The sequence below is a fragment of the Sturnira hondurensis genome, unplaced genomic scaffold (assembly GCF_014824575.4).
Source record: "Sturnira hondurensis isolate 20B ecotype Veracruz unplaced genomic scaffold, ASM1482457v3 Scaffold0006413, whole genome shotgun sequence".
Taxonomy (NCBI): domain Eukaryota; kingdom Metazoa; phylum Chordata; class Mammalia; order Chiroptera; family Phyllostomidae; genus Sturnira; species Sturnira hondurensis.
Genome location: NW_028079044.1, coordinates 53,842,856 through 53,860,681, shown reverse-complemented (window position 1 = coordinate 53,860,681; position 17,826 = coordinate 53,842,856). Strand labels below are relative to the sequence as shown.

The 17,826-nt window shown below is 60.9% G+C and overlaps 4 protein-coding genes across 14 annotated transcripts in view; 3 read left to right on the top strand and 1 right to left on the bottom strand.

Moving 5' to 3' along the window:
• The window catches only part of ARHGAP39 (Rho GTPase activating protein 39), a 55,925-nt gene extending 49,643 nt beyond the window's left edge, over positions 1–6,282 (top strand). For 4 of the 6 annotated variants that reach the window (XM_037048811.1, XM_037048809.1, XM_037048807.1 and 1 more), the window contains 5 exons: positions 1,718–1,791; positions 3,090–3,289; positions 3,890–3,981; positions 4,394–4,563; positions 4,735–6,282. In XM_037048811.1, the coding sequence (XP_036904706.1) occupies positions 1,718–1,791; positions 3,090–3,289; positions 3,890–3,981; positions 4,394–4,563; positions 4,735–4,929 (731 nt within the window). In that variant the 3' untranslated portion in view covers positions 4,930–6,282. Of the gene's footprint in view, positions 1–1,717; positions 1,792–3,089; positions 3,290–3,889; positions 3,982–4,368; positions 4,564–4,734 lie in introns of those variants that run through there. The other 2 variants (XM_037048810.1, XM_037048812.1) reach the window with 2 other exon arrangements.
• Positions 6,283–6,799: 517 nt separating this feature from the next.
• CUNH8orf82 (chromosome unknown C8orf82 homolog) lies at positions 6,800–9,524 on the top strand. Of its 2 annotated transcripts, XR_005066855.1 has the most exons (4): positions 6,800–7,115; positions 7,725–7,773; positions 8,028–8,883; positions 9,109–9,524. XR_005066855.1 is itself a non-coding variant. In XM_037048983.1 (3 exons), exons 1-3 carry the CDS (start codon positions 6,954–6,956, stop codon positions 8,471–8,473), a joined length of 657 nt encoding a protein of 218 aa, XP_036904878.1. In that variant the 5' UTR covers positions 6,800–6,953; the 3' UTR covers positions 8,474–9,524. The 2 variants fall into 2 exon arrangements, 1 of the variants encoding a protein (XP_036904878.1); XM_037048983.1 differs by having other exon boundaries at positions 8,028–9,524.
• LRRC24 (leucine rich repeat containing 24) lies at positions 8,825–13,521 on the top strand. Its single transcript, XM_037048915.1, has 5 exons — positions 8,825–8,883; positions 10,902–11,084; positions 11,233–11,511; positions 11,663–11,831; positions 12,487–13,521. Exons 2-5 carry the CDS (start codon positions 10,917–10,919, stop codon positions 13,416–13,418), a joined length of 1,548 nt encoding a protein of 515 aa, XP_036904810.1. The 5' UTR covers positions 8,825–8,883; positions 10,902–10,916; the 3' UTR covers positions 13,419–13,521.
• Positions 13,522–13,849: 328 nt separating this feature from the next.
• On the bottom strand, positions 13,850–17,793 carry LRRC14 (leucine rich repeat containing 14). Of its 5 annotated transcripts, none has more exons than XM_037048929.1 (4): positions 17,738–17,793; positions 15,837–16,190; positions 15,078–15,662; positions 13,850–14,988 (listed from the first exon to the last, which is right to left on the bottom strand). In XM_037048929.1, exons 2-4 carry the CDS (start codon positions 16,163–16,165, stop codon positions 14,421–14,423), a joined length of 1,482 nt encoding a protein of 493 aa, XP_036904824.1. In that variant the 5' UTR covers positions 16,166–16,190; positions 17,738–17,793; the 3' UTR covers positions 13,850–14,420. The 5 variants fall into 5 exon arrangements, with proteins under 5 accessions (XP_036904824.1, XP_036904825.1, XP_036904822.1 ...); XM_037048930.1 differs by having other exon boundaries at positions 17,774–17,791; XM_037048927.1 differs by having other exon boundaries at positions 17,659–17,767.
• Positions 17,794–17,826: the final 33 nt, after the last annotated feature.

Sequence of the window (17,826 nt, the reverse complement as noted above, 5' to 3'; positions counted from 1 at the left end):
TCCGGCAGAGGAGGAAACTCGGGCCTAGATGGCTGCACCTGGCCACAGTCACCAGCTGAGAGGTGGCAGCCGCAGAGTCTTCAGATCCCATTCTATTGGAGAAGGTTGGGACCCAGGAGGCCCTGGGACAGAGGTCAGGGCATATGTCCCCTGGTCCCCAGGACTAGGACAGGAGTCACTCACCTGAGGGAGAGGTAGGCCTGTTGTGCCCCAGGGTGAGGCACAGCAATCCCTGCTGCAAAAGGCTTCGAGTGCTCAGAGCTCAGCCCGGGCCCCATTGTTGAAACACTGTCCATTCTCCTAAAGCAAGAGCTCACCCATGAGGGCCACACCAGCCTATGGCAGAGGGTCCAGGGGCTGTGTCCACCTGGTCAGGGGCTGCAGGGATCTGATCTCCTCTGCCAGGGGTCTGGGTCCCCAGGGACCTGAAATGGATTCTCCAGGGTCTAAACATCTAGGAGAAATGTATATTTTTATTTTGATGATTCTAAAAAAGAATCCCCTTACAACAAAACTTTTGTGAAAGTTAGAAATGAACAGATGTTCATGGCTGAAACATGTTTGCATTTTTCATACTGAGGTCCCAGTATTCTTATGTCCACAAAAAAACCTGCTTCCTTTAAAAGGATGCAGACCTGTGGGTTGGAGAATTGGGTCTAGAAAGCTCCCTTGGGCAAGCAGACAGGCCCCTCGGGGCAGAGCACAGCCCGGCCCACCTGTTTGTCCCTTGGTCTCTGGCCCCTGGGCGTGGTCTCACTGTGTGTCCTCTGTCTTACTGCTGCTTCCCTTTCGCTTCCTTTTCCTGGGCCAGGAAAGATGGGCCATATGTTCCAGACCCACCTGAATAGGGTCTCCTCCCCTCTGCCTTCTCCCTCTCCCCTCTGTATCTGCAGAGCCCCCTGGCCAAGGTCCCTGAGGTCCTTGCCCTCAGGATGCCGGCCCAGCCCCCCACCCCCTGATAACCCCTAGGGACAAGCTGTGCTGCCAGGGTGGAGCTGCAGAGAGCCCAGAGTCTGCCCTCCCCACAACACCCAGGCTCAAGACACAGGCCACCCTCCACACTCATCCCGTTTGCACCATGGACCAGGCCTGGGCCTCTCTCTCCTGACCCCCACCCAGTCAGCCCTAGACCCAGCAGGCAGGGGGTTCTGGGGGCTGAGGCCTTCACCCAGGGTCTCCGATGGGGGCCGGGGTTGCAGGAGATCTGGGCCTGCTGTCTGGCCAGCCTCAACCCTCCCTCAGTGCTGGCCCAAAGCAGTGGCTTCTGAGTACCCCCGGGCTTGCTACATATTGAAATGGCCAGCTGGGGGAGGAAGCTGGAAGTTTGGAGGTCCTGGGACCCAGGCCCTGTCCTGTCCTGTCTGACTTGTCTAAGAGAATAGGTCTCATACCTAAACTGCTCTTCCTGGACCAGGGGGAGGGGGTGTTGGGGACTGACTCTCCAGCCTAGCTCTTCTGGAGGTGAGAGAAGTGCCCCTTGCTTCTCCACGTGGATTTTTGCTCCAGAGGACAGCCCGAGAGAATTAGGATCCACTGCCCTGGGCGAGGGGTAGGCAGGAACCTGGCCAGGCCAGCCAGGATGCCCAGGGCTCAGGTTCTGCCTGAGGGCTGCCTCTTCTCACCCTCTTTGCTGCTTCCTCTCTTAGTTACTGGCTGGCCAGCGGCCCCTGCACCCCATACATCCACGCCAAGCCGACCAGCACTCGTTCTTTTCCAGGTGTGGCGATAAGCACATACGCCAAGTACTGTTACCACAAGCTGCAGAAGGCAGCCCTGACTGGGGCCAAGAAGGTACCAGCATCTCCCAGGACAGCCGGGCAGGGGTGGGCTGGCTCTGTCAGAGACTCCTAGATAGGGTACAAAGGGAGGTGGGGACCCTTGGGCAGCCTACACTTGGGGAGGGGCAGTAGCAGCCCACAGTGTAAAGGGTGCTACAGGGAGCCCACCTGGGCTGGCAATCAAGGAAGGTCTCAGGCAAGGATGCACCCCCAGTTCAGGAACTACTGCAGACAAAGGGGAGTGTACCTGGGCCAGGGCGTCAGGCAGGCAGCCTAGTGAGGGTGGTAGCCACACCAGCTGCCCTGCGCCTGCCATCGTTTGGCTGGTGTGGTTAGGTGCAGAGAGCAGTCCCACGGGCCACCCCTCCCAGAGAGGACTTTCACCTTTGGCCGTTGGGCTCAGAAGTCCGCCACATGCTCCTTCACTCACGCCGGGCCGCCTACCAGCCATGGAGTCTGCCCAGATCATCACAGGGCTCCTGCCGAGGAGGCCTCCCATCCCCTCAGAGGGTTGAGCCCACCCCACGCGGGCAGACAGGCAGCTGTCCCAGTAGTGCCCTCCACTACTGATTCCCTGGCATTGGCCGACATGGGGACCACCTGCCACCTGGAGGAGCTTTGCAGCCACACTTCTTCCCACAACCCATCCCCACCTCGGTGGCTTCCAGCAGGTAGGAGACTTAGTCACCTTAGTCACACCACAAAGCTGGGTCTCATCCCCTGGACTGTTGGGACCTTTACCAATTCTCCCCTCCTGTCCACCCTCATGGGTGCAATGTCTGTAGCCATCCCCATCCTCCCTTTCAACCCACTGCCCCACCCAGGAAGCCCCAGGACTCTCCTGCACGTGACCCACCCCCACTTCTGTTGAGGGCACAATTGCCTCCCACCAACCCAGAGCCTGGTCTCCCCTTTCCACTTCCTCTCCCCGCTGAATGCACTGCGCCAGCCCTAACACAGACTTCAGAGGCCACTGCCTACACCCACTCAGGCTCCTCCTCTGCACCACCACCCCTGGGTGGCTGCATGTGGCCTAGACCCGCCAGCCTGCTCCCTCTCGCTCCAGGCAGCTCCTGCACTGCTCTGCCCAGGAGTCGCTCTCATCTTCCTCCCATGCTTCCAGGTGCTGTAGGTAGTCCGGCGGGAGTGCTCCTGGTGACTCTTGCCAGGGATTTGGGGTGTCCCCCACTCTGAGTGGGCAAAAACCTGGAATTTCAGGGGAATGAGAAAGGAGGGGGCAGCCAAAGCTAGGGGCAGTCTGGGGTCAAGAGGAATCGGGCCAGACAGAACAGAGTGGGGCTGTCTTTGCAGGGGCTGAAAAAGCCCAATGTGGAGGAGATCCGGCATGCCAAGAACGCCGTGTTCAGCCCGTCCATGTTCGGCAGTGCACTACAGGAGGTCATGAGCATGCAGAAGGAGCGCTACCCTGAGCGACAGCTGCCCTGGGTACAGACACGGCTGTCTGAGGAGGTCCTGGCACTCAACGGTGACCAGACGGAAGGCATCTTCAGGTGCCGGAAACCTGGGCCCTGGGTGTGGGGGCCTCAGTGACTCCACCACACATCTTGGCAGACAGGGACCATGGGGCTCCAGGCCTCTGAGCTGGCAGAGGGACTAGCATAAGGGTGGGAGAGGCACCCTGGAGCAAGTGGAAGGCCCAGGCCACTGTGGCCAGGAGAGGCAGGGTGGGGGCCATCCTTAAGAGGCAGGTCAGCTGCACGGCGGCAGCACACCTAGACCCAGGCAGGAGAACTGGCAAGGCAGGACCCCTGCAGAAGTAGCTGCCTAGGGCCCAGGGAGTGCTCCAACTCCAACAACCCCGAGCAGAGCCTGAGGTAGGAAGGTGGAGAGGTGCAGCAAGCCCAGTGGTCGGTCCTCACCTGTGATTGGGGATGACACTCCCTGTCCCATCCTGCTGTCATGATTCACCTACCCAGGTCCCCAGAAAGACATTTGGGAAAACTGAGGCTCATGGGTTTGGGCGTCAGTGGCCCTGCACAGGAATGCATCTGCAGGTGTGGGAAGAAGGCCAGTCACACGGAGAGGACCTGAGTGGCTCTGACTAAGGAAGTCAAGTTGCTGCTCCCTGACACCCTCACTTCGCTCCACAGAGTCCCTGGGGACATTGATGAAGTGAACGCCCTGAAGCTACAAGTGGACCAGTGGAAGGTGCCTACAGGCCTGGAGGATCCCCACGTCCCTGGTGAGTCCCCAGCCCCTATGGTAGCAGGAGCAGGCTCAGTCCACGCAGTTCAGATGGTTCTGCTCCACCAGTGATGCAGCAGCAACCTGTCCACTGCAGGCCGCCCCCGGTCGTCCCTCCAGCCTGGCCTGCTCACAGCAGCTATCCAGCACCCCCTTGGAGAGGTCCTGTTTTGGAGGGCACTCCTGGCATAATCCTCCAGGCTTCCAGGATCAGTCCAGCTCCTCAGGGTCTTCACCTCACAGGGAACTGGGCCACTACAGCCTTGGCCAGGCGGACCTTTGCCAGCCAGCCCCGGGAGTGGTGTGCTGCCCCGCCCCCACACAACCCCTTTCATGCGCCAGTTGCAGGGTCAGGAGGGGCTCCTCCACACTGTGCTCTGCCCAGGGCTGAGCCCGAGCTATGTCCGCAGCGTCGCTGCTGAAGCTGTGGTACCGAGAGCTGGAGGAGCCCCTGATCCCGCATGAGTTCTACGAACAGTGCATCGCACACTATGAAAACCCCGAGGCAGCTGTGGCCGTGGTGCACGCACTGCCACGCATCAACCGCCTGGTGCTGTGCTACCTCATCCGCTTCCTCCAGGTATGTGACTGACCCCTCCTCAGACACGTCCCACCCGCATCCCTTAACTTGCACCTGGCACACCCCTACACTCCAGGCAGGCTCCGCCCCCACCATCATACTGCCCGCATGCCCCACTCCCAGGAACTCCCCGTTTCCTGCCCTTCACCCACCAGCCGCTGCCCCATACAGGTGTTTGTGCAGCCCGCCAACGTGGCCATCACCAAGATGGACGTCAGCAATCTGGCCATGGTGATGGCGCCCAACTGCCTCCGCTGCCGATCGGATGACCCGCGTGTCATCTTCGAGAACACTCGCAAGGAGATGTCCTTCTTGCGTGTACTCATCCAGCACCTGGACACCAGCTTCATGGAGGGCGTGCTATAGCACGTGGGCAAAGGGACTGAGGGTGGGGACAGAGCCAGGTTCGGGGGGGGGGGGGGGGGGGCCCCCGGGCCACCGAGCACTCGGGGTGGGGGGAGGGAATGCCCCAACTGCGGAGGTAGCATGCCAGGCTCCGCCCATGCCCGCCCCGGCCCTGGAAATCTGCCCCCCATCTCCCTTTTCTGGGCCTGAGGGCTCAGCCAGGCCAGAGGGACTGCCAGAAGGGTGCTTCTGGCCCCACCCATCTCGTGGCCAGTTCGAGGGCTAGGCCCCCAATACCCCGCCCCCCAAAGTCAACCACCGGTCAGCCCTGAGAAAGTGCCTTCTGTTTCCTGGAGCCACGTGACACTGCCCCACCCTGGCATGCCCTAGGGCACAGAGCTGCCTCCCCATGGCTTCTGTGCTCAGCCTGGTCCTGGCCAGAGCCCTGCCAGGTTGCCCCTGTCTCCCTCAGTCTCTTGGTCTACAGCTTTCTCCCTCCCAAACCCCTGCCACCCATTCCCCCTGCCACTTGTGGCCTCCACCATAGTGACTGCACAGGAACTTGGGGCTCCAGGGCACTGGGCTGTCCACCATCAGAGCCAGGCCCAGCTGTCCCCAGGGCCTGGCAGACTATCTCTGGGTGGGGAGTGGCCCCCAAACCAAAGTCCTCGTGGGGGGCAGGCTTGGGCAGGCATTCTTGGGGCAGGGTGGGGGAGGGACAAGAGTATTTTTTTCTTGGTGTAACTACAATTTAGAATCTATCCTGCAGCCCAACCCGCCTGTGTATAGAGATATAAATAGAGGGAAAGATATAAGAACTAAATTTGCTAATTACATAGTTTTAACCCAAATGCTATTTATCTCCAAGCCTTCCTAGCCCATCCTCTGTGCAGAGCAAGTTGTCATTCCTTTTTTTCTTATCCACTTCTTGGCTTCTGACCAAAAAACAGACCCTGCCCCACCCCCAAGGGGACCTGCATCAGATGGGAGGGAAGGAGCTGAGGGGGGGGTGGGGACAGAGGGTGCCCAGGGCTGCCCGTCCTGGGGGCTGGAGCTGGGGAGGAGACACCTAAACTTTTAGTTTGTACATTTTCCATTTTGGAATTTTTTTGTTCCAATTATAAAACTTAATTTCTCCCTACTTTATATATATATATATATATATATATATATATTTTCTTAGAGTTGAGTTTTTATTTATTAAAAAAGCCCAGCCCTGCAGAGGCCCCGGTGACCCTGGGGGGGGGGGGGCGGGGAATGTCCTCAGTCGGATGGTCTTGGGGCCTGGGCAGGGGGGACTAGGCCACAGACCCTTGCCCTGACGCATGGACTCGAGAGGTGACAACTTTGTGTGAATAAAGTACATATGGAAACTTGCGAGCCATGGTCGCTGCCTCTCGCCTCCCGTTCTTTCCGGTAGCTGTGAGGGTTTGGGCAGACCCCAGCCGGTTGCTGATGTGGGCCTCTGAAGGGACGCTAGGGGAGAATGCAGGAAGCGGCAAGTACGGGGCGGGTTGGGAAAGAGCTCGCTGCTTTTCCGGGGTTGGGGCGAGGTGACGAGCCGGGAAGGAGGCTCCGACCTCAGGAGCCTCTGGCTTAGGCCACCTGGGGTATCTAACTTGACCCCAAAGCCCAGCGGGATAGCCCGGGGGTGAGCTTTTTCTGGTCCTTCCCCCAACCTGGCATAGGCTTGTGGCCAGTTTATTCAGCACCTGTTTATTCAGCACGTAGTCGGATACGCCGACTGCCGATCGGAACTGGCTTCCTAGGAGGTAGGGGGGAAGATAGGCACGTACGGGTACCCGACTGCACCCTCGCCTCACACCCGCACCCGTCGGCAGGGCAGACCACCTCCACAAGCCCAGCAAAGGAAGAGCGTCCGGGTCGCCCAGAGTCCAGTAGCCTTGAGAGACAGAGGGACCGCGCTGGCCGAGCTCGGTCGCCGTTGCCGGAACGCAAATTGCGAGGCCTTGACCACGGGGGACACCTTTTACCGCAGCGCCTCCACCACGTGACCCAACGGTTGCTCCCGGGGCCGGAGGAAGATGTGGCCGGTGTGCGGGGCGCTCCGGGCCTGGACCCTGCCCTTGACTCACTCCCTCGGGGCCCGGGCCTGCGGCGGGGGCGGGGGTGTCTCTTACACCCAAGGCCAAAGCCCAGAGCCCCGCACCCGCGAGTACTTTTACTACGTGGATCATCAGGGCCAGGTGGGTTGGGGGCGGGGCCAGGGAGACCCCGGCGGGAAGGGGCGGGGCCCTGGAAGACCCCTGAGGGCGGGGCGGGCCCGGAAGGGTGTGCTAAGTCTGTCAAATTAGTGATGCCCGCTGTGTTGAGCTACGACAACCCGCTGGAGAGACTGGGGCCCTGGTCCCACACCTAGATTGGTCCCCAACTGACAACTCCACACACGGCTGCGCCCTGCGCGCTTTGCATGCCCAGTCCCTTCCCCATCTTTCAGCCACCAGCCCTGGGCCGCCCCGCCTTCTTTGGAAACCCTGGCGGAGACGATCGCCACTTTTCGGGAGGCAGCCTCCGCGGAGGAGGTGTCGCATCTGATTAGAAATATGGAGGAGGAGGGACGGAAAAGGCTTGCCACTTTAGTGAACCTGTGCTCGAGGAAGCACGGCTCGGGGTGCGGGGAAGATACGGGGAAGTTGAAAGGGTAGATTTACCTACCCCGCGCCTCTCTGTATATGGTGTGTACAGACGAGCAAAGAAAGCAGTCACAAGCCTGGGCCCAGGCCAGCCCGGACCTCCCTGCCTTGGGGAGGTCTTCCAGCTGGGATTCATGGGCTACGGCCTGTCCCTCTCTGCAGCTTTTCCTGGATGACTCCAAAATGAAGAACTTCATCACCTGCTTCAAAGGTATTGCTGCGCCCTCCTCTCCCACCTTTCCTCTCCCTTCGGGGAAGGTTTTTGGAGGGCTCCGCTCCCCAACCCCGCCCGCAGCATGGGAATGGGCATCCTGAGCTCAAGAACCCTGCTATCTAGAGTGAAGCCAGGGCAGCCCTCCGACCGTCGACTGCGGGCGCCGGCCCTTAGGATGGCCCAAGGCAAGCCGTTTGCCTCGGGTAGCAGGGCCTGACATGGTGAACAGTCCCTGTCCTTCGCCTCCCCAGACCCGCAGTTCCTGGTCACCTTCTTCTCCCGTCTGAGAACCAACCGCAGCGGGCGCTATGAGGACTCCTTCCCCTTCCTTTCTCCCTGCGGCAGGGAGCGCAACTTCCTTCGCTGCGAGGATCGGCCGGTGGTCTTTACGCATCTTTTAGCGACGGGCCCCGGGGCTCCGCGCCTCTCCTACTGCGGCGGCGGCGAGGCCCTGGCAGTGCCCTTCGAGCCCGCACGTCTGCTGCCCCTGGCCACCAACGGGCGCCTCTATCACCCGGCGCCAGAGCGCGCGGGCGGCGTGGGCCTGGTGCGTTCGGCCCTGGCCTTCGAGCTCAGCACCTGCTTCGAGTACTCGCCCGGCGCGTCGGCACTGCCCTCGCACGTGCGTTGGCAGGGCCGCCGCCTCGCCCTCACCATGGACTTGGCCCCACTGCTGCTTGCTGGCCCTCCCCCCTGAGCATCCGGCGGGAGGCCGCGGATCCGCAGGGCCCCTGGCGTCTCTCCCGCGCCTCCGGCCCGCGTCGCTGCGCACGCGCCACCTGGAGCGCGCGCCGGCCAAGTGCGCGTGCGCGGGGGAGAGCACCCTCGGCCCCGCCCCTCCTGGCGCTGTCCTAGGTGCTGCCGCGGGCGGTCCCGACTGGCGGCGGGAGGGGGCGGACTCCGGAGCCTTTCTCTCTCTCTACACCTCGTGCCCGGGGTGTCCTCTGGTTCCGACTGCACTCGCGACGACAGGCCGCGGACACGGGCGGGAGGTGCTGGGCTCCAGTGCGCGTGCGTGAGCGGCGCCTGCCCCTCCCCCGCCCGGCGCTGCTCGGTTGGCCGAGGCGCCGCCGGCTCCGCAGGGGAGCCACGCCGCGGGAGCGTCAGGTGAGGGGGCGCCCAACCCAAGGTCAGCGGAGGTGGGGGCGGGATTGGGGCCGTCCCGGGTCTGTCCACAACACGCACCGAGAAGGACGTGAGACCTGGCGGGACCACGCCCTGTGCTCGAGGGGTCACGGGGGACGCCGTGGGGTCCGAGACTCCCTGCTCGCTGCTCGCACTGCGCCAGACCCGGTCGCAGGCCTTCCTCCCTTCTCCCCCAACCCCACACAGGTGGGCAGTGACAGCTATTCCGAAGCCTAGGCGTGACCCCTCTCCCCTGCCCAGCCGGCTTAGGGGTTGTCCGCTGAGTAAAAGGATTTGCGGCCGGGCCTCCGACGCACTTCCCGCCTGGGCCCTCATCTTCGTCCCGCTGGCCCGTCGACACGGATCCGCATCTAGTGATGTCCGTGTGAGCAGCAGTACCCTGAGTCCCGAGGAGGAAGCCAAGAACCTTCTCTACTGGAGAGGCCTTGACCTGGAGGCTAGGTGTGTGGGCAAGCCCCAGAGTCTACCCTTTTGCTCAAGGAGATGAATGCCAGGAGCCCAGAGAAATCTCCCAGTTTCTTGGGGTTCTCACACATCCTGAGACACCTGGGAACTGCCTCTGCCTGGGCCAAACCTATTCCATTAAAACTTTTGCCGTGCCTGCCTCATCTCTACTGACTTTAAATAATCATGGGTTACACATTAGGGCAAGATTTAAGCAAACACCAAAACTACTTGGTACCTCTGTACATGGCTCACTCTGGGTAGCAGGGAGACCTGGTGATCGGCATGGGATGGGGGGGATGGGGGAGCAGTCACAATGGCAACCTTTTGAAGTGGGGCTTGAGTGCCATCACTGGCTGGCTTCTCAGCCCAGACCCCCATCGTTAGAGCTGGACTCATTGTGCCGGACAGTAGACCCAGGCCTCCCATAGCTCTAGCATCACAGCTGCATGTGTACAACCCTCCAGGCCACTGCACATCTGTTCACGTCCAGGTCACTACTGAAACTACACTAGAAACCCAGTTGGTGGCCCAAGGGCCCTGTTCCACACTCCAACCGTTCCAGGGCCCCGCCGACCCCCCCCCAGAAAAGGCACCTTTTTGGGAGCCACCATGGAGAACACAGGCCTGTAGTTTCTGAAGTGATATTCTTCCCTGTTGTTTGCCTCATCACCCCATTCTCTAACAAGTTCCCTGAGAACAAGCCTTCATTCCAAATAAGGTGTCCCACCCACCCCACCCTCAGGGCAGGGACAGGACAAGCCAGTGCCTTGATTTTTCCGTGGCTGGTGGCTCCCCTAAGACCAATTCCGCCCTTGTCCCCTATCAAGTGGCAACAGGTGAAGCACCCCATCAAGGGACAGAGCGTGAGGCTCGGAGATAAAGGACTGGAATAAGGCTGGGTGGAGGTGAGGATGGGGACACTGGCAGCACGTGTTCTGGGAGCACTAAAGTGGCCTGTGCTCTGCACCGCTCAAGGTCTCATGCCCAGTCCCCAGAGTGAGGAGTCCACATGCACAAGGGGACATGCTGGCCTGGTCCCGCTTTACGCCTGGCCCTTGCTTGGGTAACTGGGCCCTGGATTTCACCATCACAGGCTCCCGAACCCATACCTTGCACCAGCCTCTTGCACCCTAGATCCAGAGAGTGGCTGGTTGCCAGGGTGTAGAGAACAGCACTACCCAGGGGTCCACACACCTGAATAGGAAGTCTCACTGAGCTGGCAGAAATGGGATGGCGGGGTCGCTCTCCCTATGTGGCCTGTGTGCGAGTCAGAGGACATCAGAAATTCTAAATTGGAACTCGATGCTGCAGATCCTTGACTATTTTTGTTAAGGAAGAAATATTTTATCAGTTTCTTAAACTGATAACTTTCAAACATTAAACATGGTGGAAACTTCCACTCATGCTCTTCACTGGCCCTTAAGTGTTAGGGGAAGGCCAGCCAAACTGTGTTTCAGGAGGTGCATCCCATCCAGGGCCTGACTGTAGGGAGGCTGGTGAAGAGGCTGCCACTTTGACTTTGTGGTCTGCAGCGTGTCTCTCGGGAGATGGCCCTGGGGGTTCCTGAACTGCTGCTGCTGTTGCTGTTGTGTCTGCCCAGTCTCCCACCCTGCACCGCTGCCTGTCCCGCTGCCTGCCGCTGCTACAGCACCACGGTGGAGTGTGGGGCCCTGCGGCTGCGTGTGGTCCCACCCGGAATCCCACCTGGGACGCAGGTGGGAACTGCATGGGGTTGCAGGCTAGGAATGCCCACAACAGGAGGGAAGGATGTGTATGGTGGTGGGTAGATGGGGACTCTATGTTAGGAGGACACTCCCTCAGGGCAGTAAATACCTGCCAGTCCTCCCTCCCTCTGGCCTGCAGACACTGTTCCTGCAGGACAACAGCATCGTGGGCCTGGAGCCGGGCACCCTGGCGCCCCTTGCCGCCCTGCGTCACCTGTACCTGCACAACAACAGCCTGCGTGCCCTGGAGCCGGGCGCCTTTCGTGCACAGTCTCGCCTGCTGGAGCTCGCGCTCACAGGCAACCATCTGCGAGGCCTAGGCCTCGGTGCTTTCGCTGGCCTGGCCCAGCTGCGTGTACTCTACCTGGCTGGTAACCAGCTAGTGCAGCTGCTGGATTTCACCTTCCTGCATCTGCCGGTGAGAGGGTGTGGGGGAAAAGGGTCGTCCTGTGCTGCCAGCTGCTCTGTGGACTGGAGTGGTTTAGGGGACAAAAGTCAACCAGCCTAGCCTGGTAAGGAGACACTTCCCTAGGGCCCCTGTCCCTGACCATCTGCTGTCCTCACTTCAGCGCCTGCAGGAGCTGCACCTGCAGGAAAACAGCATCGCGCTGCTTGAGGACCAGGCACTGGCTGGGCTTTCCTCTTTGGCACTGCTGGACCTCAGCAGGAACCAGCTAGGCACCATCAGCCGTGAGACCCTGCAGCCCCTGGCCAGCCTGCAGGTCCTGCGCCTCACAGGTACCTCTTGAGCAAGGGGCTCACGCAAAGGCATCCACCTTGACCACAGTGCCAGCAGCAGGGAGGAAGCTCAGGTGTTGAGGAAGCTTCAGTGGCAGTGGCTCTGAATGGCAGACTCTTGGGTAGCCCTGCTAGGAAGCTACTAGGATGCTGCTAGGAAAGGGGGTGCTGATAGGGGCAGAGCTTAGGGAACTTTTGTAAGAACAGAACAGGTAGAAGTCCATAAACGGACTAGACATAGTTGAGGGGCTTGCACACTTTGGGGCCATCAGAGGGTGGGCAGGCAGAAACTGGAAAGATGAGACCAGGAATGGGGGCATTTCCAGGAGAGCCCCTGAGACAAGGCTGACAGGATTTGCGAGGTTTTAGTGATGGTGAGATGTCTGTGTGGTTGTCGTGAGGGTTCCCCCCAAATAGTGGGACTTGTTGAAGAAAGACACTTCAGGGCAGCAGGAATGTGCACAGAACTGAAAGGGTGAGGGAATAGCCTGTCTATACTCTAAGGAGCTCAGGGTCAGAGGAAGCGGTGAAAGGGGCCCGTGACACTGAGGGGTGGCAAATGGGCTCTGGCTGTAGCCAAAAGAACCCCAACTGCAAAGGCTGTGTGATCTGCAAAAGCCCCTAAGCCACCTGCCCATCACTGCTCTGTCCACAGAGAACCCATGGCGCTGTGACTGTGCCCTGCACTGGCTGGGAGCCTGGATCAAGGAGGAGGGTCAGAGGCTGCTCAGCTCCAGGGACAAGAAGATCATGTGTGCAGAGCCCCCACGCCTGGCACTTCAGAGTCTCCTGGACATTTCTGGTAATAGCCTCATTTGCATCCCGCCTTCTGTGCACGTTGAGCCACTTGAGGTGACAGCCAACCTAGGTGAGGACCTGCGGATTGCCTGCCAGGCTTCCGGCTACCCGCAGCCTCTGATAACCTGGAGAAAGGTGGCACAGCCTCGCGAGGGACAACCACGGGCCCAGGCCCAGTCAGAAGGCCGGGCGCTGGGCTCAAGTGGGCATGCGGCCTCTGATACCGGCAGCGGCATGCTCTTTCTCAGCAACATCACCCTGGCCCACGCAGGCAAGTATGAGTGCGAGGCCTCCAACGCCGGCGGCGCGGCTCGCATGCCCTTCCAGCTCCTGGTCAACCTGTCCCAGCAGCAGTTGCAACTAGCACCTCGGCCACCCCCGGCCGCGGGCTCCGGCGGCCACGAGCCACTGCACGAAGCGAGTAGCATGGCCTTCCGCGCCCTGGGCCTGGCCACGCAGACGGCCATTGCGGCGGCCATCACGCTCCTGGCGCTCACAGCGCTGCTGCTGGCCACCTTGATTTGTCGCCGGCGCCGCAGGCGGAAAAAGGCACCAGGACCACCGGGGGAGGGTGCGCTGTTCGTCAACGACTACTCGGACGGGCCCTGCACCTTCGCGCAGCTCGAGGAGCTCCGCGACGAGCGAGGCCATGAAATGTTCGTCATTGACCGCTCTAAGCCACTCTTCACCGAAGGCCCAGTGGAGGCGGCGGAGGGCGCAGAGCCCACACTCGGGCCCGCGCAGGGGCTCCCGCTGCAACCACCCACCACCTACGAGATTCACTGCTGAGGGGCGGGGGTGGGCGGCGCACCCTGACGACGTAAGCTCTGCGGATTGGCTGGCTGGCGGACTGGCTTTCGCGCATGCTCCGGCGCGGTCAGTAAAGGGTGGATGGTGCGCACTGTGCGGCGAGCTATGTGTGAGGTCTGGGGACCCCGAGGGTGGGTTGGGGCGCAGGCACCTGAAGACCCCTAGCTCTGCTGATAGAAGTCCTGTAAGGTAACCGTCAGATGGTCAGGGAAGTTCCTGACATCCCACTGAGGTCCTCCAGAAAACCCCTCCCACCATCACACCAGACTCCAGTTTGCAGGGCCTGACTCACGAACTACTGTGGAGATGGGGGGATGCCCAGTGGAGGGGGAGAGCAAACTGGGAGGCAGCTGCTAGCCAAGGCCATGCCAGGTGACAACAGTCAGGGACAACTCACTCTAACCAACTGGAACAGAAAGACAGCTGCAAAATTAAGTTCCAAATACACTGCACATTTGTACCTTAATGACACCCTCTGACCCCAAAGCCCAGCCCACAGGCAGTCTCCAGGGTGCCAGGGCACGGAAAACCGTAACAGACCCAAGTGCAGGAGGACCAAACCCCCCTTGAGGCAGGTCCCTATCCCAACCACAACCCAGAGCAGTCTTCTCTTGAGAAGGACCCACAGAGACACCCTCTCTCTCAGAGCTGGGACCCAAGGAACATTCTGAAGAGGACCAGGACAGCAGAGGGTAGCCAAGTACAGCCAAACCAAGCAGGAGTGGGCAAGCCTGGAATCCAAACCTCAGGCCCATAGACAGGTGGGCATTCATGGAAGCAGGTGCAGGGCCAACTGTGCAGGGCACCATAGAATGCGCAGGGAGGTTCAAGGTGCACCCAAGAGCAAGGAAATCAAGACCAGTGCCTTTGTGTCAGACTTCCAGCAGGGTCCCAGCAAAGGCTCTGCCTACCCAGGAGGGGGTGGGGCCTCCAGCAGCCCTGGACTCTGGGATAGCCTGTTTCTCACCCAAAGCCCAGATATCACAAGCTGAAGTAGTCTGCAGCCAGGCGCCCGTAAATGTCTGTGGTCCAGACCACATGGGCACGACCTGAGGCCAGAAGCAGCTGGTGTAACTCAGCCTCCACACGGGCAAATTTCTCCTCATTGATGGAGGCCTCCAGCAGAACAGAGGCAGGTGGCGGCCAGGGCAGACCCTCATAGCAGTCCACAGGGAAAGGGTGCACCACTGTGCGCAGCTCAGCCTGTGCCACCGAGTCCCGAAGGAGCTCCTTGAGGCCAGCCATGGATAGCGGGTTGCCGTAGAGGCCGAGGTAGCGGAGGCTAGCGCAGCGAGTCAGCACCGGGAGTGTGGCCAGCAGCTGGGTGTCAGCAAGCTGGCATTCGGTCAGCTCGAGGTGCAGCAGTGTAGCTGCTGCCGCCTGCAGCAGACCCTGGAAGGGCTCCAGCTGGCTGCCAGACAGGTCGTTGCCACTTAGGTCCAACTTCTTGAGGTGCACAGCATGGGGGCTTTGTGCCAGGAAGCGCAGATCCTCAGGCAGCAGAGCACAGAAGGCCAGCTCCAGGCTCTCCAGAGGGCTCTGCAAGGTGCTGTAGGGAAAACAAGGGGTCGTGAACAGGCAGGGCCAAAGGAAGGTCTCAGGGAAAGGAGGAGTAGAACAGCAATGGGGCCCACACACCTGAGCAGCTGGTCCAGCCGCCCTGAGAGGAGAGAGGAACCCATGCTGAGCTCCCGCAGACAGGTGAAGCGGCCCATCTGGGCCAAGAAGTAGCGGAAGTTGTCCTCGCCATCCACAGAGGGCTGCCTTGAGTCCCCATGCACATAGTGCAGCCGAAGGCTGGCCAAGTGCTGAAAACGGGCCACGTGTGGAATGATGACAGACAGGCCACGCAGGCCCAAGTTGTTGAAGCGCAGGTCCACGCGGCGCAGGCAGCCTGCATCCAGAAGCTGCAGCAGGGCCACGGTGTTGCGCATGGGCAGGTCCTCAGCCCGCAGGTCCCGGCAGCAGAGCCGTAGAGGGCTGCCTGCACTGCTACGGAGGGCCTCCCGCAGGAACGCATAAGAGGCCCGGTTCACGCGAAGGTCCACACGCACTTCTACAGGAACAGGGGCCGGCCCGGGCTCCACAGTCCCCCCCTGCTGCTGTGCGATGCATGTGCGGGCCACAGCTGCCGTGCAGTCCCACATGCTCATGGTGCCAGGGTCCTGCTCCACGCCATCATCCAGGAGGCCCGTCATGTCCAGCACCCGCAGTGCGTGCTTCCTGGGAGCATGGGAGGTAGGTGACAAGGGGCAGAGCCCACACCCACTCCCAGCCACCCTGGGACAGAAGCAAGCAAGCTTCTTCCTGCAATGAACTCTTCCACCAGCCTGAAACCTCTCAGGGGACTCTCTTTGAGCCCCCCAAGCCTGAAGGCCCCCCTGGGTGAGCCCATACCTGCAGAAGGGCTGTGTGCCGGCCTCAGTCTCTGGGGTGTGGAGCCGAGCTGTGAGCCCCAGGATCACGGCCTGCATACTCTCTGTGCTGGGCCGTTCCTGCAGCAGCGCCCGGCTGCAATGGGCACACTCCTGCAGAAGCTGCTGGAAGCTGAGCAGAGGAAAGGGCCACGTATGCACCAGCTCACGGAGCACAACAGTCTTCTTGTCCATGAAGGCCACCTTGAACAGCAGGGGGAAGAGCTCGCGTGGCAGCAGGGGCAGGGCCTGGCAGGCTGCAGGCTGGCACTGGAGCACCTGCCGTGTACTCAGGAACACAAGAGTGTGCATGGCGCTGGGCCAAGTAGCAGGCCACCTGCAGGGAAGGGGCCTTCAGTGGGGAGGACAGACCACAGGCTACCACCTGCCACAGACTCCTTCACACACTAGTGATAGGAAAGCCCAGCATAATGCCTGCCAGAGTCAGTGCTCAGTGGGACCACACACCCCTGAAGAGCAAATGCTAGGTACCTAGCAATGAGGCAGGCAGAATACAAAGGGGAACAAGGCCACCCCCTAGTTCCCACCCTCCAGAAACTGGGGGCCTCTTCAGGGACACAAAACCATCAAACAGCACACAAGAGCATGGTACCAAAAAGGGCATGCCCGCCTGGGTGTGCTTTTGACAGCTGTTGCCTACAGGGCCCCCCATCTGTACTTTGGGCCTCCCAAGTCACAAAGTTGTCTGTTAGAGATCCTCCCTCCCTGAAAAGTAGAATAAAGTTCTGGCCCTTGACACCTCATAAGCACTACAGAAGTGGGATCCTGGGAAGAGGGGCTGGAAGCTGCATCACAGTTCCCTCCCCCACCCTCCTGAGAGGATCTTGCAGGTTGCCCCCTGATCTTGGGCAGAGTAGCAGAGAGTGGCTGGAAGCACACAGATGCACCTCAATAAACACCAGGGCAGGTAGGAAGGACCAGGACCCAAGGATAGGCCAGCTGGTCCGAGTAACCCAAGCCCTCAACATGACCCCCAGTGCTAACTTCAGTGTCCAGAAGTGTTGCTAGGCATGGACAGCAACCTTCACCCATCGAGGAGCCTTGTCACCTATCTAAACATCTCCCTCCTTGCTGAAGAACCATCTTGAGGAACCAAGTCTCAAACCCATTGGATTCAGAAGGCCCCAGGCCAGAGATGGCTCAAAGGGTTACAGGCAGCTGCCAAAGTGGCATCCGAGCTCACAAGAGGCACAAAGAAGAGGCCTGAGGGCACAGGGACCTGGGTGTCGGGTATTTGGCTGAATTAGAGCACCTCATCCTCCAAACTGCCTCCCGACCATTCACCTGGAAACGGATGAGCACTGAAAGCTAGGCCTTCCCCGGTAGGGCTGCAGCCCGGGTGATGAGCGGGAGGAGGGGAAGTCTGGCCGCGGACCTCACACTCAACAGGAGCCCTTAGGGCAGTGGTTCCTGAGAAGCCCGGGCCGCCAAGCCTCATCCTCACTCTGTGCACAAATCTCGCGAGGACGATTCATACCTCGCTGTGACAGAACAGACCAACCGAGCACCTGTCACCAGGGGAAACGAAAGCAGCCAGTGTGGTCACCGAGGGAGGAGTCTCTGAGCGGTAGCCGCCGCCCCCTCCCACCGCCCCACGGCTCCCGGCGTTTCTCGAAGACCGCGCGGCAAAGCTCCACCCGACCCTGTGGGAGGCGCTCAATCCGACACCGCCCTCCTCCTCCCGGTGCTTCGCCCCCCCCCCCCCGAGGCCCGAGGCCGCTCAGCCCGGCGCGGGAATCCGAGTCCGTCCCTGCCCCACAGCTTCACCACTCGGGCTCACGCACCCGCCTCGACTCGAGTGGACTAGCAGGGCCGGGAGTGCACGCCGCCGAGCTCCGCCCCGGGCAGGCGGCCCGCGCTCACCGGCCCCGCAGCCGTCTCCACCGCAGACAGCCCCACCTCGTCGTGCGCCGCGCCCCGCCCAGCGCGGCCGCGCGCCGCGATGACGTAAC